The sequence below is a fragment of the Corvus cornix genome, chromosome 2 (genome assembly GCF_000738735.6).
Source record: "Corvus cornix cornix isolate S_Up_H32 chromosome 2, ASM73873v5, whole genome shotgun sequence".
NCBI classification, from domain to species: Eukaryota; Metazoa; Chordata; class Aves; order Passeriformes; family Corvidae; genus Corvus; species Corvus cornix.
Genome location: NC_046333.1, coordinates 93551480 through 93571188, shown reverse-complemented (window position 1 = coordinate 93571188; position 19709 = coordinate 93551480). Strand labels below are relative to the sequence as shown.

The following is a 19709-nucleotide window of genomic DNA, read 5'->3' as shown; positions in this document are numbered from 1 at the left end:
GCCGGCCTCGGCGCGCGGGGCGGGAGGAGCGCGGCCCGCGATTGGCTCGGAGAGCGGCCCCCGGGTCACGTGACCGCCATCGCGCTCCTTACAGCCGCGCGCCGGGCGCCAGAGGGTGGGCGGCTGTGGGAGCGCGCGCCGCGGGGTCCGTGCGGGAGTGGTGAGCGGGGCCGGCGGGAAGGAGCGGGGCTCGGGAGAGGGGTGGCAAGGACGAGACGGGGCTGCTCTCCGTCTCGGTTGAGTCGGCGGCGGGGTGGGGCCGCAAGCTTCCATGGCCGCGTTTGGGTGTTGGCGGGCTCCTGCCTCGCTATTCCCTATTGGCCGCGGCGGCGCGCGGCGAGGGAGGGGCCCTGCGAGCTCGCCTGGCGGGAGCGGGAAGCGGGGGATGGTGTGGGTGAGTGCCCGGCTCCCCCCAGCCATTTTGGGTGTGCGCCGGGGACACCCCCGCCTTCCTGCGGGGAGGCCGCTCCGCGGGGCGCTGCCTTCCCGGCGCGCCCGCCGCTCGTGTCTCGGGTGCAGCCTCAGGAGGGGCTCGGGAGGAGCCCGCTGATCACGCCGCGCATGGCTGACTGCTTAAGGCTGCCATGAGAGCTGATAATCCGAAACTGTAACGTTCTCTAGCTAGTGTCTCCCGAACTTATGTAGCAGACGGATGCTGTATTAATTGTATTGTTTTTCTGTTGCAGTTCATCTTGTGAATTCCAAAATGAAACAGAGAGTGACCGCAGAAAAGTCCTCAGGACCTTTGCAGGTATAGGCTTTAAAGCCTTGAAGCTAGTACCTCTGTCTGACACAAGCTTCTCTGTCCACTGAAGGAACATAAAGGGATCTGTTGCAATGTGCTTCCACCTGGCTTATGTCCATTTGGCTTGGGTAACCTCCTGGCAGACAGTGTGGCTTGGGAACATGCTGTCCTGTTTTGGCATATGTGCTTATGACTACTTTTTTTCCTATTGCTCCGCAAGTTCTTTTTACTTTGACACTGAGCTTACTGTCTCTCCGTTTAATTTTTCAGGGTTGATTTGGTTTGTTTGTCCTGACTACGTGCCTTTGCTTACTGAATCTGTCTGGCTTATGCTAAGGGGTTGTAGAGTAGGTTTTGTACTCTGTTCTTTGTAGTTGGGACCTTTGAAGAGTTATATCTGTCTTGTGTTGAATGTGTTTTAACTGAAGTGTTCAAGCAGGCAGTTCACTTTCTAAAGTCACCTTCATGAATCATAGTTGCCGTGGAATTGGTGGAAATGCATAAACAATTTAGGTTTATTTTAAGAGTTAACTGATTAGGTACAAACCTTAGCTTTTCTTGGTAAATCTTTTAATGTAGGCTCTATACAGAATGGTACAAAACTGTATATAATAAAGGTTAGTAGTCCTTCTATGATGAGGCATAGTGACTGTAATGAAAACTTCAGGTATTAATGAAAATTGCGGATTTATACGTCTGATTTATGGCAGTCTTGTCCCGTAGTGTCTCTAGGGTATAGATTCCTCGGTGTGGCTTTTTGCACTTTCAGTGGGTTAACTTGAGTATTGGCCAATAATTTTTTGGCAGAGTATACTTCACTCTAATCCTAAGTAGCAGCAAGCAGTGTCTGACTCGTGGTGTGATTCTTGTTCCCACAGCAGTTAATGTTTGTCCTTTAGTGGACCAGTAGGACAATTGGTGGCAGAAACTACCGTGGGAAAGGCGAACTCTTGTCCTATGAAGTACGGTGTGAATTGGTAACTTTCTCACGCTGGTGTGGCATTGTATCCTGGCTGTCCTTGCTTGGTTGTCTGCCATTGTTTGCTATTCCGTGGTGGCAATGTAACCAACCCAATCAGAAAGCTTTGATGCAGGAAAGTATTTATGCATGATAGGAAGGGTGATAAACATACTGGTTAGACAAAACAATAGCCTGTCTGGATCGAAGCAAGGAGGCTTTTGATCCATGTTAATGGGTAATCAAATAACACATCTATTTAAATGAGCACTAGTCGGTGTATTCACAGGTTATGGAAACAGCTACGGCCTCAAGTGGTGTGCCTTTACCACCTAACCTTGCAACTGCAGTCGCTTTTGTCCCTGTCCCCAAAAGTCTGATACTGCTGCCCTCAAACTCAAGTTTGAGAGTTCCAACTATAGTCATTGCATGGTAACTGCCCTTGAGATCTAGTCAGAGTATTTCTGCCATAACACCTGCTCAGGTTCCTTTATGAAGGGTAAATGCCTCATAAGAGGCAGGGATTGATCATAGTTTCATGTGATTATGATCTGTCTCTGCTACAAATAATTAGATCCCCTTCCTTACAAAGGCCTTAATAGGCTACAGTGTCAATCTTTTTGTCTTGAAAAGATGAATTGTATGTTACCTTAATGGAAGCATGATGGATTCCTAATTTTCAGTTTATGTAAAGAGTTGCAGCTGTCTGAACTGTATTTGTCTTTTCAGAAGTATCTCACAGATACCACATGCAGTGCTGCACCGAGACAGACTCTTAAAATGATTCAGCCTTCAGCAGCAGGTAGCCTGGTTGGCAGACGTAATGAGGTATGAACTAAATCTGTAGATTCGTAATTATTTCTACTCATAGTGAAATACTTTTGAGCTTTTTACTGGAAACTAATATATTTGAAAAAATACAATGTGCTGACTAGTGTGACACAACTTAAGCTTACTATTGTTCTAGTAATAAACAATAATAAAACCTAGCAGTTTCTGAGTTCTTGGGAAAATTTGGGACATTTCTTTGTCTAAACTAGAACTATAATGTGAAGAAAGCAGGACTTAATGAGACTTACTTGCAGTCATGAGTGTGCAGGCTGAGAAGTTTGTGTGAAGGCTGAGATGTTGCTCAAAACTTAAACCTGCTGATGTTTTATGCAGAAGAAATCTTCAGTCAGAAGGAAACTCTGGAATAACAAGTTTGCCTCAAAGGCTTGTAAAGCTGAGGTGTCCGTGGACAAGGAGCAAGAAAATGAGAATGATGTCATTCAAGCTGTAGATCTCATGATGAAAGGTATGTGGTAATTCCTGAAATGTTTTCTTGCACTTTAAATGCTATGCTACTGTTGGAGTACAACTTGAAACATATTTCCTTTGTCATTTAGATAAAGGCTTTGTGGTTTTTTTGTAATGCCTAGCAGGAGTTGGTGATTCTTATCCTCTATATTAAATAAAGTATACATGTCTAGTATTTAAGAATGAGTTCATGATAACCAGAAGCTGAGAACCATTGTGTGCAGCAGTGTTAAGGAGTCTTGTAGTTGGTTATTTTGGCTGGGCTATAAGTTTTCCAGTGACTAAGTTGGAATGAAAGCCTGTTCTGGCACGATGTGTTGTGTGCTCAGTTTCTCAGAACCACTATGCCCAGTGTGGACAGTGACTTGGAAGTAACACTTCTGTCTTCCACAAATCACACATGAAGAGCAACATTCGCAGATGTGTCCATCTTGCAGAACCTGCTACCATGCTTGAGGCAGCTTCTTGAAGGCACTCTGTACAGCCACTAATGCAGTGTAGGATCTGTTTCCTGTAGGCTTGTGTCACTAGTTGTAGTGCCACAACTAATCTTTGAAAACACTGTATGGAGTGAGTTCTTAATATTACAACTCATAGAATACTTGTATACAAGTAAGATATCTTAAGGTGCTCTCAAGAAGTCAGTCTTACCACAGACTTACTGTAGCCTCCTACTTCAGGAAGTCCTTCATCTCAGTATTGGAAAGAAGTGGCTGAAGAAAGGAGGAAGGCTCTGTATGAAGTGCTTCAAGAAAATGAAAAGGTAGCTACTCAAAGATACCTAAGTGCTTCATCACTGGCTATTGTCTTCCTCTTCTAACATTTTGTTATTTGAACCCAGTTGCACAAAGAAATCGAACAGAAGGATGGTGAAATTGCACGCCTAAAAGAAGAAAATGAAGAGCTCATGTCCCTTGCTGAGCATGTGCATTATATGACCAGTGTGATTGAGGTACTTAAAGCAATTTTCAGTTAATGTTGTAGAACAAAAAAGTGAGAAACCAGCCAGGGTATCTATAATGAATCACAACTTCTGGTTTTTGTGCTCACATGACTCTTCATTTTAAGTTGCTCTCTGACCTGTTTCCTGCAGGATTGCTCTAATTCTAGAGTCATAAAGCTCCTTCTAGGGGATGAGTTTTTCCCATCTTAGAACCTACAGGAGTAATGAGAGTACAAAAATCGATGTTTTCTGAAGGGGGGATTAAACCTACTCTCTCAACAGAACAGGATTTGCATGTTGTAGATTGTGATAAGGGAAGGAAGGGTTGATTTTTCACTCTTTTGGGATGACATAAATTCATGTGCTTATTAATAGATTGGTACTGGTTGTGTCCTTTGAGAAACTAAACTTGAAACAGACTCACAAAGTAGAGTGGTGAGAGGGAGTGCTATGTTCTTTAAAGTCAAAGTTTTCTTGTCAAGGCAGTACCAGTTTCATGGCCCAAAAAGGGCTATACACCAAGTATCTAGGGTTCATAAGCTTTTAAATTTCCGAACAGCTCCCTCTGAGAATTCCTTGGGGCAAGTAGTTGTGTCACTAGTTCCATGGCTCCTCAGCCTCTGAAGCTGTCATAAATATATAGAGAGCCATGGAACCTGGATGTTCTAGCTTTCAGGTTGTTTTTGCAAGGATATGAAGCTTGGTGGCAAATACTTGGATTCTGTGATGACTAGACTGGAAGGTGGAAACAAAATATTATTGCAAGCAACTTGATGAAGTTTAATTCTTGATTAATCAAGTTAATCTTCAGTTAGTGCAGTAATTTAGATCAGCCTTGAAAGACTACCATTTTGCTACACTTGACTTTTTTTGGTATTAAGGGAACACTGCTTGTTAGTGATAAAGCCATGGGCAGAAATTATATTACTTGAGGACTTGAACTAATGTAGTTGGAAACTTTTCTACAGTTTCTCAACAGTTAAGATCACTTACTAGTTGTAAGCTGCTCAGTTCTGAGGCTTAAATGAGCCTTTAGGGATACATCAAACAACCAGAAGCTTCAAAACCAGCCTCTTTATGGTCCTGTTTATCTTCCTTAAATCAGGTTAGGTGAGGAACTTCTATCTTGATCAAGTGCTAGAAACTGCTGGGTCTTAAAGTTCATCTAGACTTAATAAAGCTTCATTACCTCTAATTAAAAATTATGGAGTAAATTGATTGTACAGTAATTTTTCTAAAATTAAACCTATATGGTACTGTAGTAATACTTAACTTGGGAAGCAGTTTGCCATATTTTAGGTTGCCTGAGATAAAACCTGTCCTACTGAAGAACCTAGGAAAAACTTTACAGTCAACAAAGCATATGTGGTCTGCAAGTTGGAGGTAGTAATCTGAGTTGAACTTGTGTCCTAAGATTTTTGTAACTGAGGAATGTTTTGATTATATCAACCTCCTAAGGAAGGTAATTAGTTTGCTTCATTTAATATCCAGAGTCTTATTTCACTGGTTATTAAGTAGAAAAAATATTAAATTCACTGTCTTGTTTCTTTGTAGAGGCTAACTGGGCAAGCACCTGACAATCTTGAGACACTGGAGAGTCTGGCTCTAGAGGAATCCAGACAGGAAAATGAGGAACATAACTGTGGAGAGGAGGCAGACAGCCCTTCTGAAGAAGGGCCATCACAAGTATTGTCTGGCTTAAGGGAGAATAGATCAGATCCTTCTTCAAAGGAAGCAAACCATTTGCAACTGGAATGACAACCTTTAAATAGGCTTATGTATGTGGCTTTTAATTGCAGACTTCCTCTTGAAAGGATATACTAAACCTCAGGTATAGAAACTCTTGTGGGAACATTACAGATGTTGGCATTTTTAACTGGAATTATGTAGCAGTGGGAGTATCTGAATACTGCATGGAAAATTTACTACAGGCTGCATGTAGTTGCTTGTATGAAACACAAATACTGTGTATTTCAAGTGTTGTGTAAATATCTTTCTTACAAGTTGGTCTGACATGATGCATGAAAATTGATAAATAAATCTTTGCATTACCAAAACAGCCTCTTAATTGACAGGGGAATGGCTAATCCTAGGTTTAAATCAATTGTGACTACTGTAGATGGAAGCTTTTAGTTTTTTGGGGAGGAATGCCTAGGCAGTTTTTAACTCTTTAGATTTGCAGAATTCTGGAGAACAAAGTTACATTTTTGGTGGATAGAAGAGGGGGGGAAAAACTTGTGTGCTGTTGGTGAGGTTTCAGAAAGTCCAGAATGGGTAATAAGAGTCAAAATCTAAAGTTCAGTTAGATTTATGATTTTCAGGTTTTGTAAAATAATTTCCTCAGCCTTTTAAGGAAACCTTTTGCAAGTTGTATAATGAGAGCTTAAGTAGGAAGTATTAGACCATTTCTTTTAGTAATACTTCCACTGGCTTATGAAGAGAAGGTGGTGTGTTCTTGGGCCCAGTAGCAGCTGTGCTGAAAACTAGGTGGAGACAAAGCAGCCTGTACTTCAGAGCTATTCTGAAAGGAGACTGAAAGGGTGTTTTCGAGGTACTGCGCTGGCATTTAACAAGAGATGTGACACCCTTTTACCGAGGTACTTGTGTTCTGAAGGGTTTACAGGGATAGAAAGTGGTTCTTTAAAACCTTGAGCACCTTGTCTGACATCTGCATGGGGTGAGGATGGGACAGGAGAGTAAGTTGGATACAGGTTTTCCAGTACTGAGTGGGGCAGTTGTTCTGTTACAAGGCCTTCTATCTAAGGAGAGGCTTTAGCAATGGTGGCTGTTGCCGTATCTTATAAACTGAAAAACTTGAACTTAAAGTTGAGTGGCTTTGAGGAGGCAGAAATGATCAGAAGGATCCTGGTTCATGGATCTATCTGGCCTTGCCAAAGATGGTTGCTTCAGGGTATGTGTGAATGACTCTGGAGGGATCAGATTGGCACCTTTATATTCCTTCTGTCTTACTCCCTGTGGCTGTTGATAAGTTAACAGATGTTTAACAACTGATTTTAGTTGTCGCATCCAGGAAATGTCAGAACCATTGTAGGAGGTAATACTCCTGGCTGCCATTTTACCTCAAACATGCTTACTAGAAAAAGAGGCATCACATTTTCTTGTGAACTTTGTGAACACAAGATTGTATCTTCCAGTGTGTGCTCCAGAGGGTGCTTAGATGCATTCCTTTCCATCACAGTACTGAAAAAGTGATAAAGGCGTGTCCTTTATCTTGAACTGATGCTGTCTTGAAGGAAAAACAAAACTGGGTGGTGGGCAAATGCTTTGTAGAGCAACCTTGGTTTTCTGTTAGGGAGAAATGGGTAATGCTTGTCAAGTGACTTAGACCTCTCCTATCTCAGATTCTAAGCAGCTTTCTTAACAAAGTAGTTCAACATTAGTAAAAAGGAAACATAAATTTCATTTTGATACAATTGTTTTTTGCAGTTCAATTTCGTTTAGTTATTCATTGTTAACTGTAATTTTTTTTAGAGGTGGCTTTATTTTTAAACATCAGACGTATTGCATTTGCAGAGGCTGTAGGAGGGAAGAAAGGACTGTGGCATAAGTAGCAGGCCAAAATGAGACCACAAGTGCAACTTTTCCACTGTTACCACCTCCTGCTCTGTGAACTGCTGTAGTACAAGTGCTGTTGTTGGAACACAGAACTGCCAGAAAGAGACATGCAGAATTTGCGTGCAGTATCTGCATCTGTTTTTCTTATCTTTAGGTTGATCAAGAAGAATGCTTATTAGGTTTAAATCTTACGCTTTTTTTGGATTGATTTTATTTAAATAAAAGATGTGACAGTCCCTTGATATGCTGGATCCTTCTGTTGAAGTGGACTGTGTACAAGTAAATCATGGAAGTTCTGCAAGTAGGCTGATGGATGTATTGCAGCATTTGGCCCACCTGTAATAGAATAAATTTATTCTATCAAAAAGGCATGTGGGACTCAGTAATACATACTAATGTTTTAAACCAAAACTATGGTTTTATTAACTGCCATTTGTTAGCAGAGGGGATAGTTTGCTGTATAAACTGAAAAAATCTTCACTGCAGGAGAAGGCCAGGTGTGAGAGCTAAACTGTGCCATAGTAATAAAACCTATATACATGCTTTGTCACAGATGTATTGAACCTTGATTGAACACTATGCCTACTGTGTCAGACATCAATGTATGAAAATGTTCTTGGCAGTTTTATGATGCTGCAATAATTGCTGTCTAAAAATGTTTTAAAAGGTTTGAGTTCGTTTATTCTGAAAATTCCTGAGTGCTTTTTTGAGCATGCATGCAGTAGCACTGTGCTACATAGTAAGTCTAGGAACTTTGTATTTATGTGCTAAAGGCTTGTCAAACGTGTAGAAATTATAGAGAGATTTGTTTGTGATTAGTTTTCTTATAACCATCTGACATTTTAAGTATATAGGGAAACTCACTTATCAGTGGAACATGTAGCAGCTGAAAATCAACATCACTACAAGCTTTATATCCAGCTAAAGTAGAGAGGACATTCTGTCTAGCACAATAAAATCATCAGTTCTGGAACCTAACTCTAGAATGTGATTCTTTCCAAGAAATCATAAATGCATTTGTGCTACCAGCACACTGACTCCTTCTCAGTGCAGACACAATCCTGTCTTTCACTGAAGCATATTCAGGCTGTGTAGAAGTGGGATGCATCTACTGTGTCCTAGCACTTCTCCCATCATATGTGCATGTCTGAACAGGGCTGAATTTCAGCCATGCAAGGGTAAAGTGTGGGGAGGGGGGTCATTTGCAGGTGTCAGATGCTGTGAGAATGAGCAGCTGTGCCAGGGGCAAGCAAACCATGGGGCAGGTGGATTGTTTATGTGAGGAAGAACTCACAACTGGTTTAAACTAAATATTGTTACTTTTGCTAAACACCTATTGTACTTATTGTACTCTCCACTATTGTACAATGTGTGGAGAAATTAATTAGACCATAATATGTTGGGGAAGATGAAACAGGAAAGCCTTATAAATATGATTGCCTGACAAAAGATTTTGGGAATATGAAAACTACAGGCGACATCGAAATGAAAGCCATTTTTGAAATACCAAGTCTTAGTTACTGAACAACTAGAAAACAATGGTATGGCCACTGAAGTAATCCCCTCTTGATTGAACAATACCCTCTGCTAGCAGGCAGGTCCAAGGGTCAGAGCAGACCCTACTAGCTCAGCAGAAGGGGTCCAAAGAGTAGTTTTTAGAAGTTAAGATGTAACACTCTATGGTAATATAAGAACTCTTATAGGCTGTATGTAAATGCTATAGGATTTGTATCTTGTATTAGATTGGTTAGTGACAATCAGAATATTCAGTACAGAAGATGATTTATTGTATTGTAACCAGGACTTCAGACACTCTTACTACACTCTCTCACTTCTTCACTCTCATTCCTCTCTCGCACTCTCTCTCTCTTACCCGCTTACTCTCTTGCTCTCCTGGGCCTGCTCCGAGCTGAGTCTGGCAGCTCTAAGCAGTGCCCCTGTACCCACGCCCTTTGCAATAAACTGCATGTTCCAAGATCTGACTTCAGAGATCTCTTGTCTCCGTCTGTCCCCACCGTCCGAACCACCAGAGCTCCCGCAATAATAGCTACTTGGTTGGGCAGCTGAAACTCACTTGGTGCATGACAGTGGATTGGTTATGTGAGGGCCTGCAGCATTGTCCTGTGTTGTAGCTTATGGTGTGGCCTCTGCATAAGGAATGAAGTTAGTTATAGGTGGGGTTGGGGTTTTTTTTTTTTTGTTTGTTTTTTTTTTTTAAGAAAGTGTGATGCATATTCATTTACTTTCCCTGAAGGGCCATCTCAGGTTGTTTTCAGGACTGGATCTGAGAATTTAATAAAGAGATGTGCAAAAATTGCCAAGGCTGTGCTTTTCCAGCACTCCAGTGTTCTGTATTGCATTGTCATCAATGCTTTTTTCAGCAGAAAATGTTTATTGTGTTATTCATTTCTCTTTCCATTCTTGTAATAACACAAAGCAGTTCAGCAACTGATAATGGTGTTCTGAGGAGCATTAATTTGCTGCTGTTTGTCGATCTGCTGGCAACAGCGTGTAATGAAATGTGATTGGGACGTGTTCCAAGTCAAACCCTGGGGTCTGAGGGGATACTGGTATCCTACCCTTAGGAGTACTGCAGCCATTTGAAGCTGGGTGCTGTGGATCCTTTCGTCAGGATAATCCCACTGCCAAGCAGGGAGCCACAGTCTGGCAGTTGTATTGACTCCTAATTAAAGTCCACATTAATTTGTATATCACAGGCTGCAGGATAGGGTGAAGCTATAGAGGATAACTTTCCTGAAGGTTTAATGGATACAAGAGGCCTTGCCAGTAGCAGTGTCAAACTGGGCATCCTAACCTGCTGCTATAGCTACAGTAGTCTAGGGGTGCTACAGGCTTCTATTTATGGGGCCAAATGCTGAGACAGTTACAGCATGGCAGGGGTACTAAAAGCCACCACAGTGTAAGGTCAGAGTACCTTTACCACAAGATAAACCCCTTTCCCAAGTGCACTTCTAGCAAGCTCCTCATCTCTTCCATCTGCACTGCTGCTGAGCTACTTTGGTATGGCAACCTTTTCCTAACATACTTTCCTGGGGTGGCCCTGACCTTTAAATTTAGCCAAGTAAGCCTGCTGCAGCCCTAAGAGCTTTTGTAATTACTGCCTACTGCTTCCTTCTTTACTAGTCGGTAAGCATGAGCCTTGTGATGCTCACCTCTGGTGCATCTGGTTTTTCCTACTCCACAAAGAAGGAGTGTGTTAATATGCCAGGAAGAGGCAGCGTTGTCAGCTCTGCAAGCATAAAAATGTACAAGCTATGAGACAAATAAAAGGTTTGGTCACTTTTAAAGCCTTCAGGTTTTGGAAGCTTTAAGGTCTGTTCACTTGTCACATTCACTTGTCATGAATCCTGTTAGAAGACAGTTATTTGTGTATTTAGTTTTCTAAAACAGAATTAATGCTCCGGGTGAAACTTAGCCTCTATACATCTGTATCCCGGGTTCAAGCTTGTCAGTCTCAGATACCACAACAGGAACTAAGTTTGGTCTAACTGTTCATACTAAAAATTCCGTGCATTTCCTCAGTGACTTTATTCAGCGCACAATTCGCTCCTTCCTATCTGATTCTTTTGAATTGTATGCATTATTTTAATGGTTGTAAGGGTGTAGCAGATCAGCTTTAGGCTAATAAACTTCTCAAAGGGTGTCTTTAAACTACAGTGAGATGAGATGAGATGAGATGAGATGAGATGAGATGAGATGAGATACACGCTCCATTTGGTGCAGTACCTCTATTATGTGAGTTCCCCCTGTTCTCTGCAGCTTTGGCTCCCTGCTCCATAGGCAGTTCTGCATTCCCCAAGATGTGTGCTGTAAGCCTCAATGTTTGAAAAGGGAAAATGAATGGAAGGAATGTCTTCTGTCTGAGGAGAGTCTGTCTTCACAGAAGGAGAGAGTAATCATTGCAAGTGTGGTAACAATCCTGGAGCCTCTTCAGCATATTTTCTGGTAGTCCTGTGGAGCCTTTCTTGGTAAGTATCTTGAATGATACACAAAACTGGCTTGCTCTGAACTGAAACTATAAGCCTGATAGTGAAGAGGCTGTTGATGGAAAGAGTGACTATACATATGGACTGATGTGCTTAGTAATTAAAAAATAATCTTTATTATAACTTAAATGTGATAGGAAATATGGTGAGTACAAATGCCACAAAACTAAAAGAAAAAAAAATTTAAAAAAAAAGTAGATACAAAAGGACACCTTGAAAGAATTCAGCTGATGGGACAGGTGTAGTATAAAAACCATAACATGGCTATTTCACCTTCTGCAAAAAGAGTTTATATCCATCAGTAAACAAGTAAGCATTTTGCACTGTACAAAATGTACTTCTTTAATTAAAGGAAGAATATATATATTTATAAATATACAGATATGTACATTCTTGTAACATTCACAGTAAAAAAAACAAAACAAAATGACCCCTGCCTGCCAAAGTGTTTGGCTCACAAGGTTTCCTTTTGATGTGAACTGTTTGCAATATTTTCTATGTCGTCTATGCAAATTTGGATACTTCAATTGACATCTAAATAGCATTTCATGCATAATGAACACAGTACAGGAACACTCTTCTGTTAAATTCTATTCACCTCCTCTGTTAACTTAAGGCTCGTAATCAAGAGTTTGAAGCACTCCCTGTCTTTAATCCTTGCAGTGCAGGGAGGGGAGGTGCATTCACTTCCCCCTCTGTTTATTACTGCCTCCGAGGTCCACTTAGTTTGTTCTGTTCTTTATATTGAAATCACTCTATAGAAACTATGCTCCACTAATTAGAATGTATGAAATCTAATTCTGCCTGCAACTTGCAGGACAAAATGGTTTTGGGGACCCGTGCAATTAGCTGTATTCACTCCTTCTTCTCAGAATAAATAAATGCACTTTACCTTTTCATTTAGTTTTCAGAAACCTACATGATTGTTTGATCCCCCTCATGAATAGCTGGATTAATGATGGTTTCTTGCTGGAGGGCAAGAGAAGGGAATAAAAGACCAGTGGAGGCATTTAGAATGAGTCACCAAAGTGACGCCTCCCAGGTTTTACATCAGCTGTTTCTCGAGGCAAGCCTTGTAGAACTTTCCCTGTATTTCATTACCAAGACTCAACTGAGAAAGCTGAGCAGCGTTTCCTGCCACTGGAGTGTTGCTGGGGGCACTGCATGGCAGCAGACACTTCACTTGGGGTTCGGGAAAGCTGCTTTGCAGTCCTGCTCAGGTGGCCTCCCGATTGTCCTTGTTAGATATGGTATCGCACATCTCAAGCTTTCATGACAACTTCAAGGAAGTAAATACAATAGGAAAATACGTGGAGATGCCAAATTCTAAAAACCTCACAGAAGTCTGTTGAGGCTGAATAACTGCAATTTCTTTATTTGTTTAGAACCAGTAAAGAAAGTATTGTTCCTCAGCATCCAGCTGTTCCATCATGAGCTGCAATGAGGAGCCAATAGGAACCCTTAAGCTGGTTTTTAGATTTTGCTTTTCTTTAAGAAGTCTGTAAATTGCTACATTTGGGAACATTCTCATAGAATTCTTCAAAGTCTTTCTTCTGCTCCCCACACTGAAGTGCAGCTCCACCCTACTTTAATGACTATTAAATATTAGCAGGTTCTTTTCAATCTAAAAAGTTGTGGCAGCTTCAGTTCCACGGCGGCTTCCAACTTTAACAAATTCCCGGGGAAATTTGTCCAGCTGTTCATATGCCAGTCTCCCATCTTCACCTGAATGCAAAATGATAAAGAATAGTAATGTATTATGTTGTTGCCCTAGAACATTTAAAATACTGGCCTCTCTGCTGTTAAAAAGTACTGATTGGCCAGTAACTTCTACCCCTTCTTAAAATCTATCTTGTTAGAAGGAATTTCAGAAATTACTTGGAAAAGCTAAACATGCTCTGAATGTCCAAATTATTTTTTTTTCCCCTCATGTTACTTGCTTGGTTATCTAAAGCCAAACAGAAGCAGATGTGGCTTGTATGATTAGATGACAGTATCTGTACACTTGTCTTACTCTGAATGACCTATTGACCTAAGCTTGTCAAGGTCTCAGCTGCTGCTGTGATGTACTTGAGGTAAACAATGTTTATCCACTTCAGCCTTGGACAATATAAAGTTTATCCACCTCCCACTTCCTGGAACTTTAAAGAAGTGAGTCTATCCACATCTTTACTTCTATACTTCTGAAAAAGAGCAAGCAGTATGTTTGCTAAATATAATTGTGTCTTTCAACCCCTTTTTCCTTAGCTACTGCCATCTGTATGCACTTTCATGAAGATAACATTGAGCCTAGTGCGTTGAACTAGCCATTAGGAACCAAAAATGGTCTCTATGTTGTCTGGAAGAATGGCAGAGCAATCAGAGTTTTCAAAAGTGTCCCTGGGCTGCTTGTTTTATAACCTGAGCAATAACATGTCCAACAACAGACTGAATTCCTGCTGAAGTGGTGAATGAAAGAGAGCATATTTGAAGAGTCTGCATAACTACAATCACACAAGGACATCCCCACCCCCCATGGAGGAGAAATTCATGCCCAGCCAAAAGGCCAGAAAAACACAATTTTTCTGTGCCACTGAAGTACGGATGCCCTGAAACTGTACAGATTAATTATCAATTATTTCCGTTTCTCAACTTCTCCTTTGCTATCTTTCCTTTTCTACTTTACCCTCCAGACTCACACAATTCAATTTCTCTATTTTTGGCTCATTTTCAAAATGAATGATTTTTAAGAATTTGTATTTTCTGACCTGTTTGAGTCACTATGTAAAGTTTTGTTTCAATTTAGAGTCTCACATTTGCATTACTCAGGTGTCATAGATGCTGCTTTGTTGAAAAATAAAATTAAATAGTGCTCCAAATCAGTCAACTCACCAAGGGAGAGTAGGGTTTCAGACGCCACTTTTCTGATCTCTTCATTGTCAGACTGGCAGAGCGTGACCAGCATTTTAATGCTCTCAGTAGCCTGGGAAGTGCAAAAAGAGCTGCATTAGCACCACACAGTACACTCTGGGGTTTTTCCACAACCTTGCATGGAAATAATAGCCATCCTCTGCATCGCCCTTTCCACTCCAAGTGAAGGACTTTGGTGGAGACAGAAGGAATGGGGTTTCCCTGGGGGGAAGCATTTGGAGGAGGCATATTTTCTGCTGCTTTCTAATTTTCCTACCCTATGCACTACATACATAAATCTGGCAGACCAGCTATGTCTGCCACTTCTGACTGTAGGATGGGTGATGGGCTGTGGACCAAGGCCATAAAAGTGCCAAGGTAAGGGTACAGCAGGGAAATAAACACGAGACAGGGGCCTCGAGAATGGGTTTTCTCTAAAGTATGTCAAGCTTGTGCTCACCAATATTTCCATACTTCTGCCTTGCCTCTGCTACTTTGGGAAGTAATCAAGGAATAATTCTGTTCTCTGATACGAAAATGTCAGGTCTTTGGGGAGAGCAGCTGTCATAGTGTTTCTGGCTGGCTATTTAATACTACAAGAGAGATGAGTGAAAGGAAGGGCAGGTACTGCCCCAGTGTGACAGAGGCACTGAGCCACAGAGTCAGTATCTGTATGAGCCCTGTCGATCCAAGGGGCGCAGGTCTGGTCTACATGCTCAGAATGAGGGCTTTGCTACCAGAGCCATTAAGTCTCACCACCTTGTCTTCAGCTGGTCGTTTGTGTGTGACTCGGGGTAAGTCTGCACTGGGTGCACACTGGTGACTCCAGCTCGAATGCTTGTGAGTGATGGGGCCACAGCAACATGGAGCTTGCTGCAATCTGAAAAAACCCTCAGAGCTTCAGTGGGACCTTGTGCAACCCGTGTGGATTAAACTGCCTTTGGGTTACCCCATCCACAGCCACCTATCCATTGCAGAGTTTCCATCTCTGAAGAAATAACTTCCAGCTTCAGCTTTTTCTTTGAAGATCCCAAATGATGATACCTCCCCTCAGTAGCTTTTTTCCCCAGCCATTGCTAGTCTCACATTCAAGACTCACTGGAGCCACACTGCTCAAGTTAAACTTGTCTAGCTCCAGTTCCCACCACTGGTTCCTAGTCTGAGTTTTTCTGAGCAATCAAAAACCCTCCTGCACTCTGCATGCAGCAGAGGTGTAATGTCCCTCACCATTGCCTCTCAGGGATGCCTGCTAGCTTCTCATTTAAGGGAGAAGTTTTTTCATATTTAAACAATACTGGATTATGTATTGGATGGCATCAGTTGTGACTGGGATAAAGTTACAGTTTAGAGCTGTCCTCCAGGGGACAGATTAGAGGGAGAAATTGTCAGTCCAAAGTGCGTCTGTCTCATGGAACACATTTTTTGCCCCATGTCCTGTACCAGCCAGGCTTGGGTGGCTGCTGTCTCGTATGGCTCTATACGTTCAAAACAAAAGTGCATTTTCCCATCCTGTCATAGGCTAGAGTGCAAAGATGGTACCAGATGCTAGCTGAAGCTGTAGTGCCCAGATGTACCAGTTATTTGTCACAAAACAAGCTGTGATCTCTCTTTTCTGCTACTGCAACTCACATGCATTAGAGCTAATTTTATCCTGGGAAAGCATTTTTTTATCCTTCTCAGCCAGGATTTTGCAGATGGATTTTTTTTTCTCTGTGAAGTAGAACTAAGTCTCCTGAAGTCAATATGAGGGGGAGGAAAAGATGATACACAAAAGATTAAACTTTGCCAAGGTCGCAGAGCCCAAGTGTTTGTGGTTTAGAAGTTTCTAAACCGTTCCCTTTATCTGAAAAACAAAAACGCTGCTGTTACTGCAATTTCTATTTTGTTGTTTGTACCTATCAGATGTCCTTTCTGTAAAGCAAAGCCAAGCACCACTGTGTATTCCTTGTCTCTTACCTTGAGGTATCTTAGAGCCAAGCAAGCTGCTTTCTGCAGCTGAAGGTTGGGCTGGGTTAGTGCTTCACAGTAATAAATCAAGGCCTGAAAACAGATAGAGAAGAACAGCAATGAAAATGTCTGTGCCTCCATGGAGCAGAAGGGTGGAGCACGGAGGTATTGCTACCCTGTTAAAAGGAGAGCAATTGCAGCGTGCCTCCCTGACAGTGAGCATGTGGGATGGTACAGTTAACGGGGCGGGGAGGAATTCCCTACAGCAAATCCAGGCCAGACCACAAGCCGTAGATTAGTAGTCTCAGGCCAGCTTTTGGTGAGGAAAAGTTCATGTTAAAGTGAGATGCAAAATCTGGCACCTTTCAAGGCCTTTCACCATACATCACCAAAGAGCTTTGAATGTGCCTTGGGGTACAAGAGCTGGCCCTTGAGACGGTCTCTTGAATGAAGGGGTAATAATGAACTAGTTGGTATAGACCCCAGGGAGACTTAATAATGATTACAGTGTTCGTAGGAGCTGTTAGTTTACTGCTTGGCCCTAGAAATTAGTAGCTGCTACTGAGGAGCAAATCTCAGCACCACTCAGCTGTGCAGTGAACTCATCTGCAGCATAAGGCTGCATAATACCCTCACAGAAGGCACACTGTGGTCCTTCCTGCAGGCAGTGGATCAGGTTTCAGCTACACATGCCTGTTCCAGAAGAAGGTTGTATTTTCCCTGAGATGCTGCCTCCAGGAAGCTGGGGATGCAGAAGAATGGTATGAAATACCAGGAGGCTGCAAAAATGGAAGATGAAGTGGGAGAGCAAGCAAAGGAGGGGACTGAACTGATAGAACGAGCTCCTTTTTCTCCTCTCTTTGCCTTCCTTCTACTACTCTTCCTCTTCCAGCTGCCTTTTCTTGTGCTCTTTCCCGACAAAGAACAAGAGGGATAGTAGGGAAAGGTCTGCCATGAAAGGGTAGAAGCCAACCCCTAATTTCTTCTTACTCCTCCTTCTCCCCTCTATTTAATTTCTGTGTTTAACCTGTCCCTGCTTGTTGCTTTTGGTATTGGTGATAGACCCAAATCTTAGCTCTCACAGCTGAGCTGTGTTTGCCCAAGGCAGTCCATCTGCTCCAGAAATGGTGGGAAGTCCCATAAATGGCAGATTCCTTTGGAGAAAAAAAAAAAAAATTTGAGACCTACATCTTTTCATGTTGGTGATGCTGGGGACTGTTACCTTGAAGCCTTGGACTGAAGCCAAGTCTGAGACAGGGCAGCAGAAATGCTGAAGTGTGGAAGATAGCTGGAGAGCACAGGACTCAGTAAGTATTTGCAGTTTTGGTTAGTACCTGTTTAGCGTAATGACAAGTAGAAGCAGACTGGCATAAAGACAGAAACAGACCTGCACATGTGCAGAAAAAATAGACAGGGTATCCCTCTGGATCAGTTTAAATCAAGCTTGGAGCAGTTATTTTATATGCACAGATATTTGAGACATACAGGTAGAAAAAAGCCATGATGACACAAGTCTCTCATGTGACAGGTGATTTTCTGCCACTTACCTTCTCCCTGAAGTGCCTGTTTTCTGCAGTTGCTGTCAGAAGCGATGCCACAGTCTCACTGACTTCATTTTTATTTTCATTGAGAAGTAAAGCCAAAGCTCTCAAAACTTCCTGCTGTGGTGGAAGGTTATTGGAGTTTATTTTGGACACATTTTGCTGCAGTTTTCCATCTTTCACCGACTGCAGCACCTGAACCACAGATGCTAGAAGTGCAAGAAAAAGGTCCATGTTACTTCATCCTCTCAGTATTTTGGATTGATCCTTTCCTCATTAGCAATCCTTGATTTATACTACACACACAAAGGATATGAAAAAAATCCCCATCTGAGCAACTGCAGCATGGCAGTCTGCCTGGGGAATTGTCTGGGCTTTAAGCTGGGCCAGTTTCTCAGACATTGTTCAAGGGAGGAGATGAGTAGATGGGCTATGTGGGATAGTGCAGCACTTACTCCTACCCAGAGCTAAAGGCGTACCTGTCTAATCTCTGCTTTCTGCTGGAAGATGTAAATTCTCACTCTAACAATTGAAACCAAAAATCCTTGTCAGTGTATTGGCTTCCAGAGCATCTTTGTGAGAGCTCTTCCTGGATAGATTGATGTCTGCCAACAAGAGCCAGGGCTAGTATGTTTCAGAGGTGAGCTGAAATGCCATTTTGCTTCCAGGTTTTTGAGCAAAAGCTCCCTAGTATGCCCAAATAAAAAGGAAAACTAGGCAAGGTTCCTCAAACTCCCTCTCAAATAGAGAAGAAAACTTGGCTTCCAGGGACTGCAGTCCAGCACACTTTGTGCAGTATCTGCTTCTCTCTTTAGCTCTTGGTGGCAGAGCCTGCAAAACTCTGAGGTGCTGTGATCCCTTGGTTCCTGAGAATTGCTCAGCACTTCAGAAGGTGTATCCATAACAGATGGTGAAAGAGCAAGACATCATCTAAGCTGTGGGTACAGAACACTTCCCAGACCTTGGGCTCAGCCCACCACCATCAGCCATTTCCTAAAAACAATGCTTTCAACACAGTTTTTTTCCTATTTGAATATGGAAATAGAAATGACTGAGGGTCTATCTTCATTGGCTCCTTTCCCTTGACGTGTACAACAGTTCAGGTGCATTCACTTAGTAGCCAGGGCACTTCTTTGTCTCTTTTCTCTCCTTTTGCAAAATCAGCCTCAACTGCTTTGTGTTGAGCACAGAAGAACAGGCATGTACTCCCTAATTAGCCAGCAGAATTTATATACCCTACCTTCTTTTGCAAGCTGTAGCAAATAGCTTCCAAGGTCATTGACACTGTGGCTGGCAAAGTAGTTGTAATACTGAAAGACAGTAATGGTCTCAGAGGACATGCTGGAGTAGAGGACAGGCTCTGTCCGGTCCAGGATCTGAGACACCAGGATCCTAAAGACTGCAGGCAGCCATGGACAAAAGGACAGATTAGTGAGAGCAAAAGCTGCTGGCAAAATCACGCAGTGCACTTCAAAACTAGAAAGAAAGAACTGAATCTGCAAGACCAGGTACTTCCCCATGTTTCTAAACTCAGCTGGGATTAGGTTAGAAGCTGGACAGGCCTTCTCCCTGTCTAGGTCTCATTACCAGAGAATATCTTTGTAAGGACGAACCTCTGCCAGTTTACAGATGGCTAGTGCAGCTTCCTGTGCAATCCATACAGCATCATCTCCACCTAAACAATATCCTGAATTGTAAAACCTCTCCACATGCACTGCCTGTTTCACCCTCACAGTGCCACTGAGGCACGCGAGATGTGCACAGAGGCAGGATTTGGCTTTGCTATTTTTTATGTTCCTGCATG

The 19709-nt window shown here is 42.3% G+C and overlaps 2 protein-coding genes across 13 annotated transcripts in view; one reads left to right on the top strand and one right to left on the bottom strand.

The window, feature by feature from the left end:
* The first annotated feature begins 73 nt into the window (after positions 1 to 73).
* Positions 74 to 14372, top strand: GMNN (geminin DNA replication inhibitor). 6 transcript variants are annotated; one of them, XR_005604414.1, is made up of 8 exons: positions 76 to 160; positions 687 to 751; positions 2433 to 2531; positions 2868 to 3000; positions 3683 to 3765; positions 3844 to 3954; positions 11302 to 11510; positions 13776 to 14372. XR_005604414.1 is itself a non-coding variant. In XM_039570373.1 (7 exons), exons 2-7 carry the CDS (start codon positions 707 to 709, stop codon positions 5701 to 5703), a joined length of 675 nt encoding a protein of 224 aa, XP_039426307.1. In that variant the 5' UTR covers positions 74 to 115; positions 687 to 706; the 3' UTR covers positions 5704 to 8499. The 6 variants fall into 6 exon arrangements, 5 of the variants coding, with proteins under 5 accessions (XP_039426307.1, XP_039426299.1, XP_039426323.1 ...); XM_039570373.1 differs by lacking the exons at positions 11302 to 11510; positions 13776 to 14372 and adding an exon at positions 5500 to 8499 and having other exon boundaries at positions 74 to 115; XM_039570365.1 differs by lacking the exons at positions 11302 to 11510; positions 13776 to 14372 and adding an exon at positions 5500 to 8499 and having other exon boundaries at positions 75 to 145.
* The window catches only part of RIPOR2 (RHO family interacting cell polarization regulator 2), a 68905-nt gene continuing 60814 nt past the window's right edge, over positions 11619 to 19709 (bottom strand). For 4 of the 7 annotated variants that reach the window (XM_019282562.3, XM_019282561.3, XM_019282564.3 and 1 more), the window contains 6 exons: positions 19146 to 19304; positions 17912 to 18114; positions 17587 to 17652; positions 16374 to 16457; positions 14400 to 14490; positions 11619 to 13253 (listed from right to left, as the gene is read on the bottom strand). In XM_019282562.3, coding sequence (XP_019138107.1) covers positions 13153 to 13253; positions 14400 to 14490; positions 16374 to 16457; positions 17587 to 17652; positions 17912 to 18114; positions 19146 to 19304 — 704 coding nt within the window. In that variant the 3' untranslated portion in view covers positions 11619 to 13152. The remainder of the gene's footprint in view (positions 13254 to 14399; positions 14491 to 16373; positions 16458 to 17586; positions 17653 to 17911; positions 18115 to 19145; positions 19305 to 19709) is intronic. The other 3 variants (XM_039570340.1, XM_010393836.4, XM_010393839.4) reach the window with 1 other exon arrangement.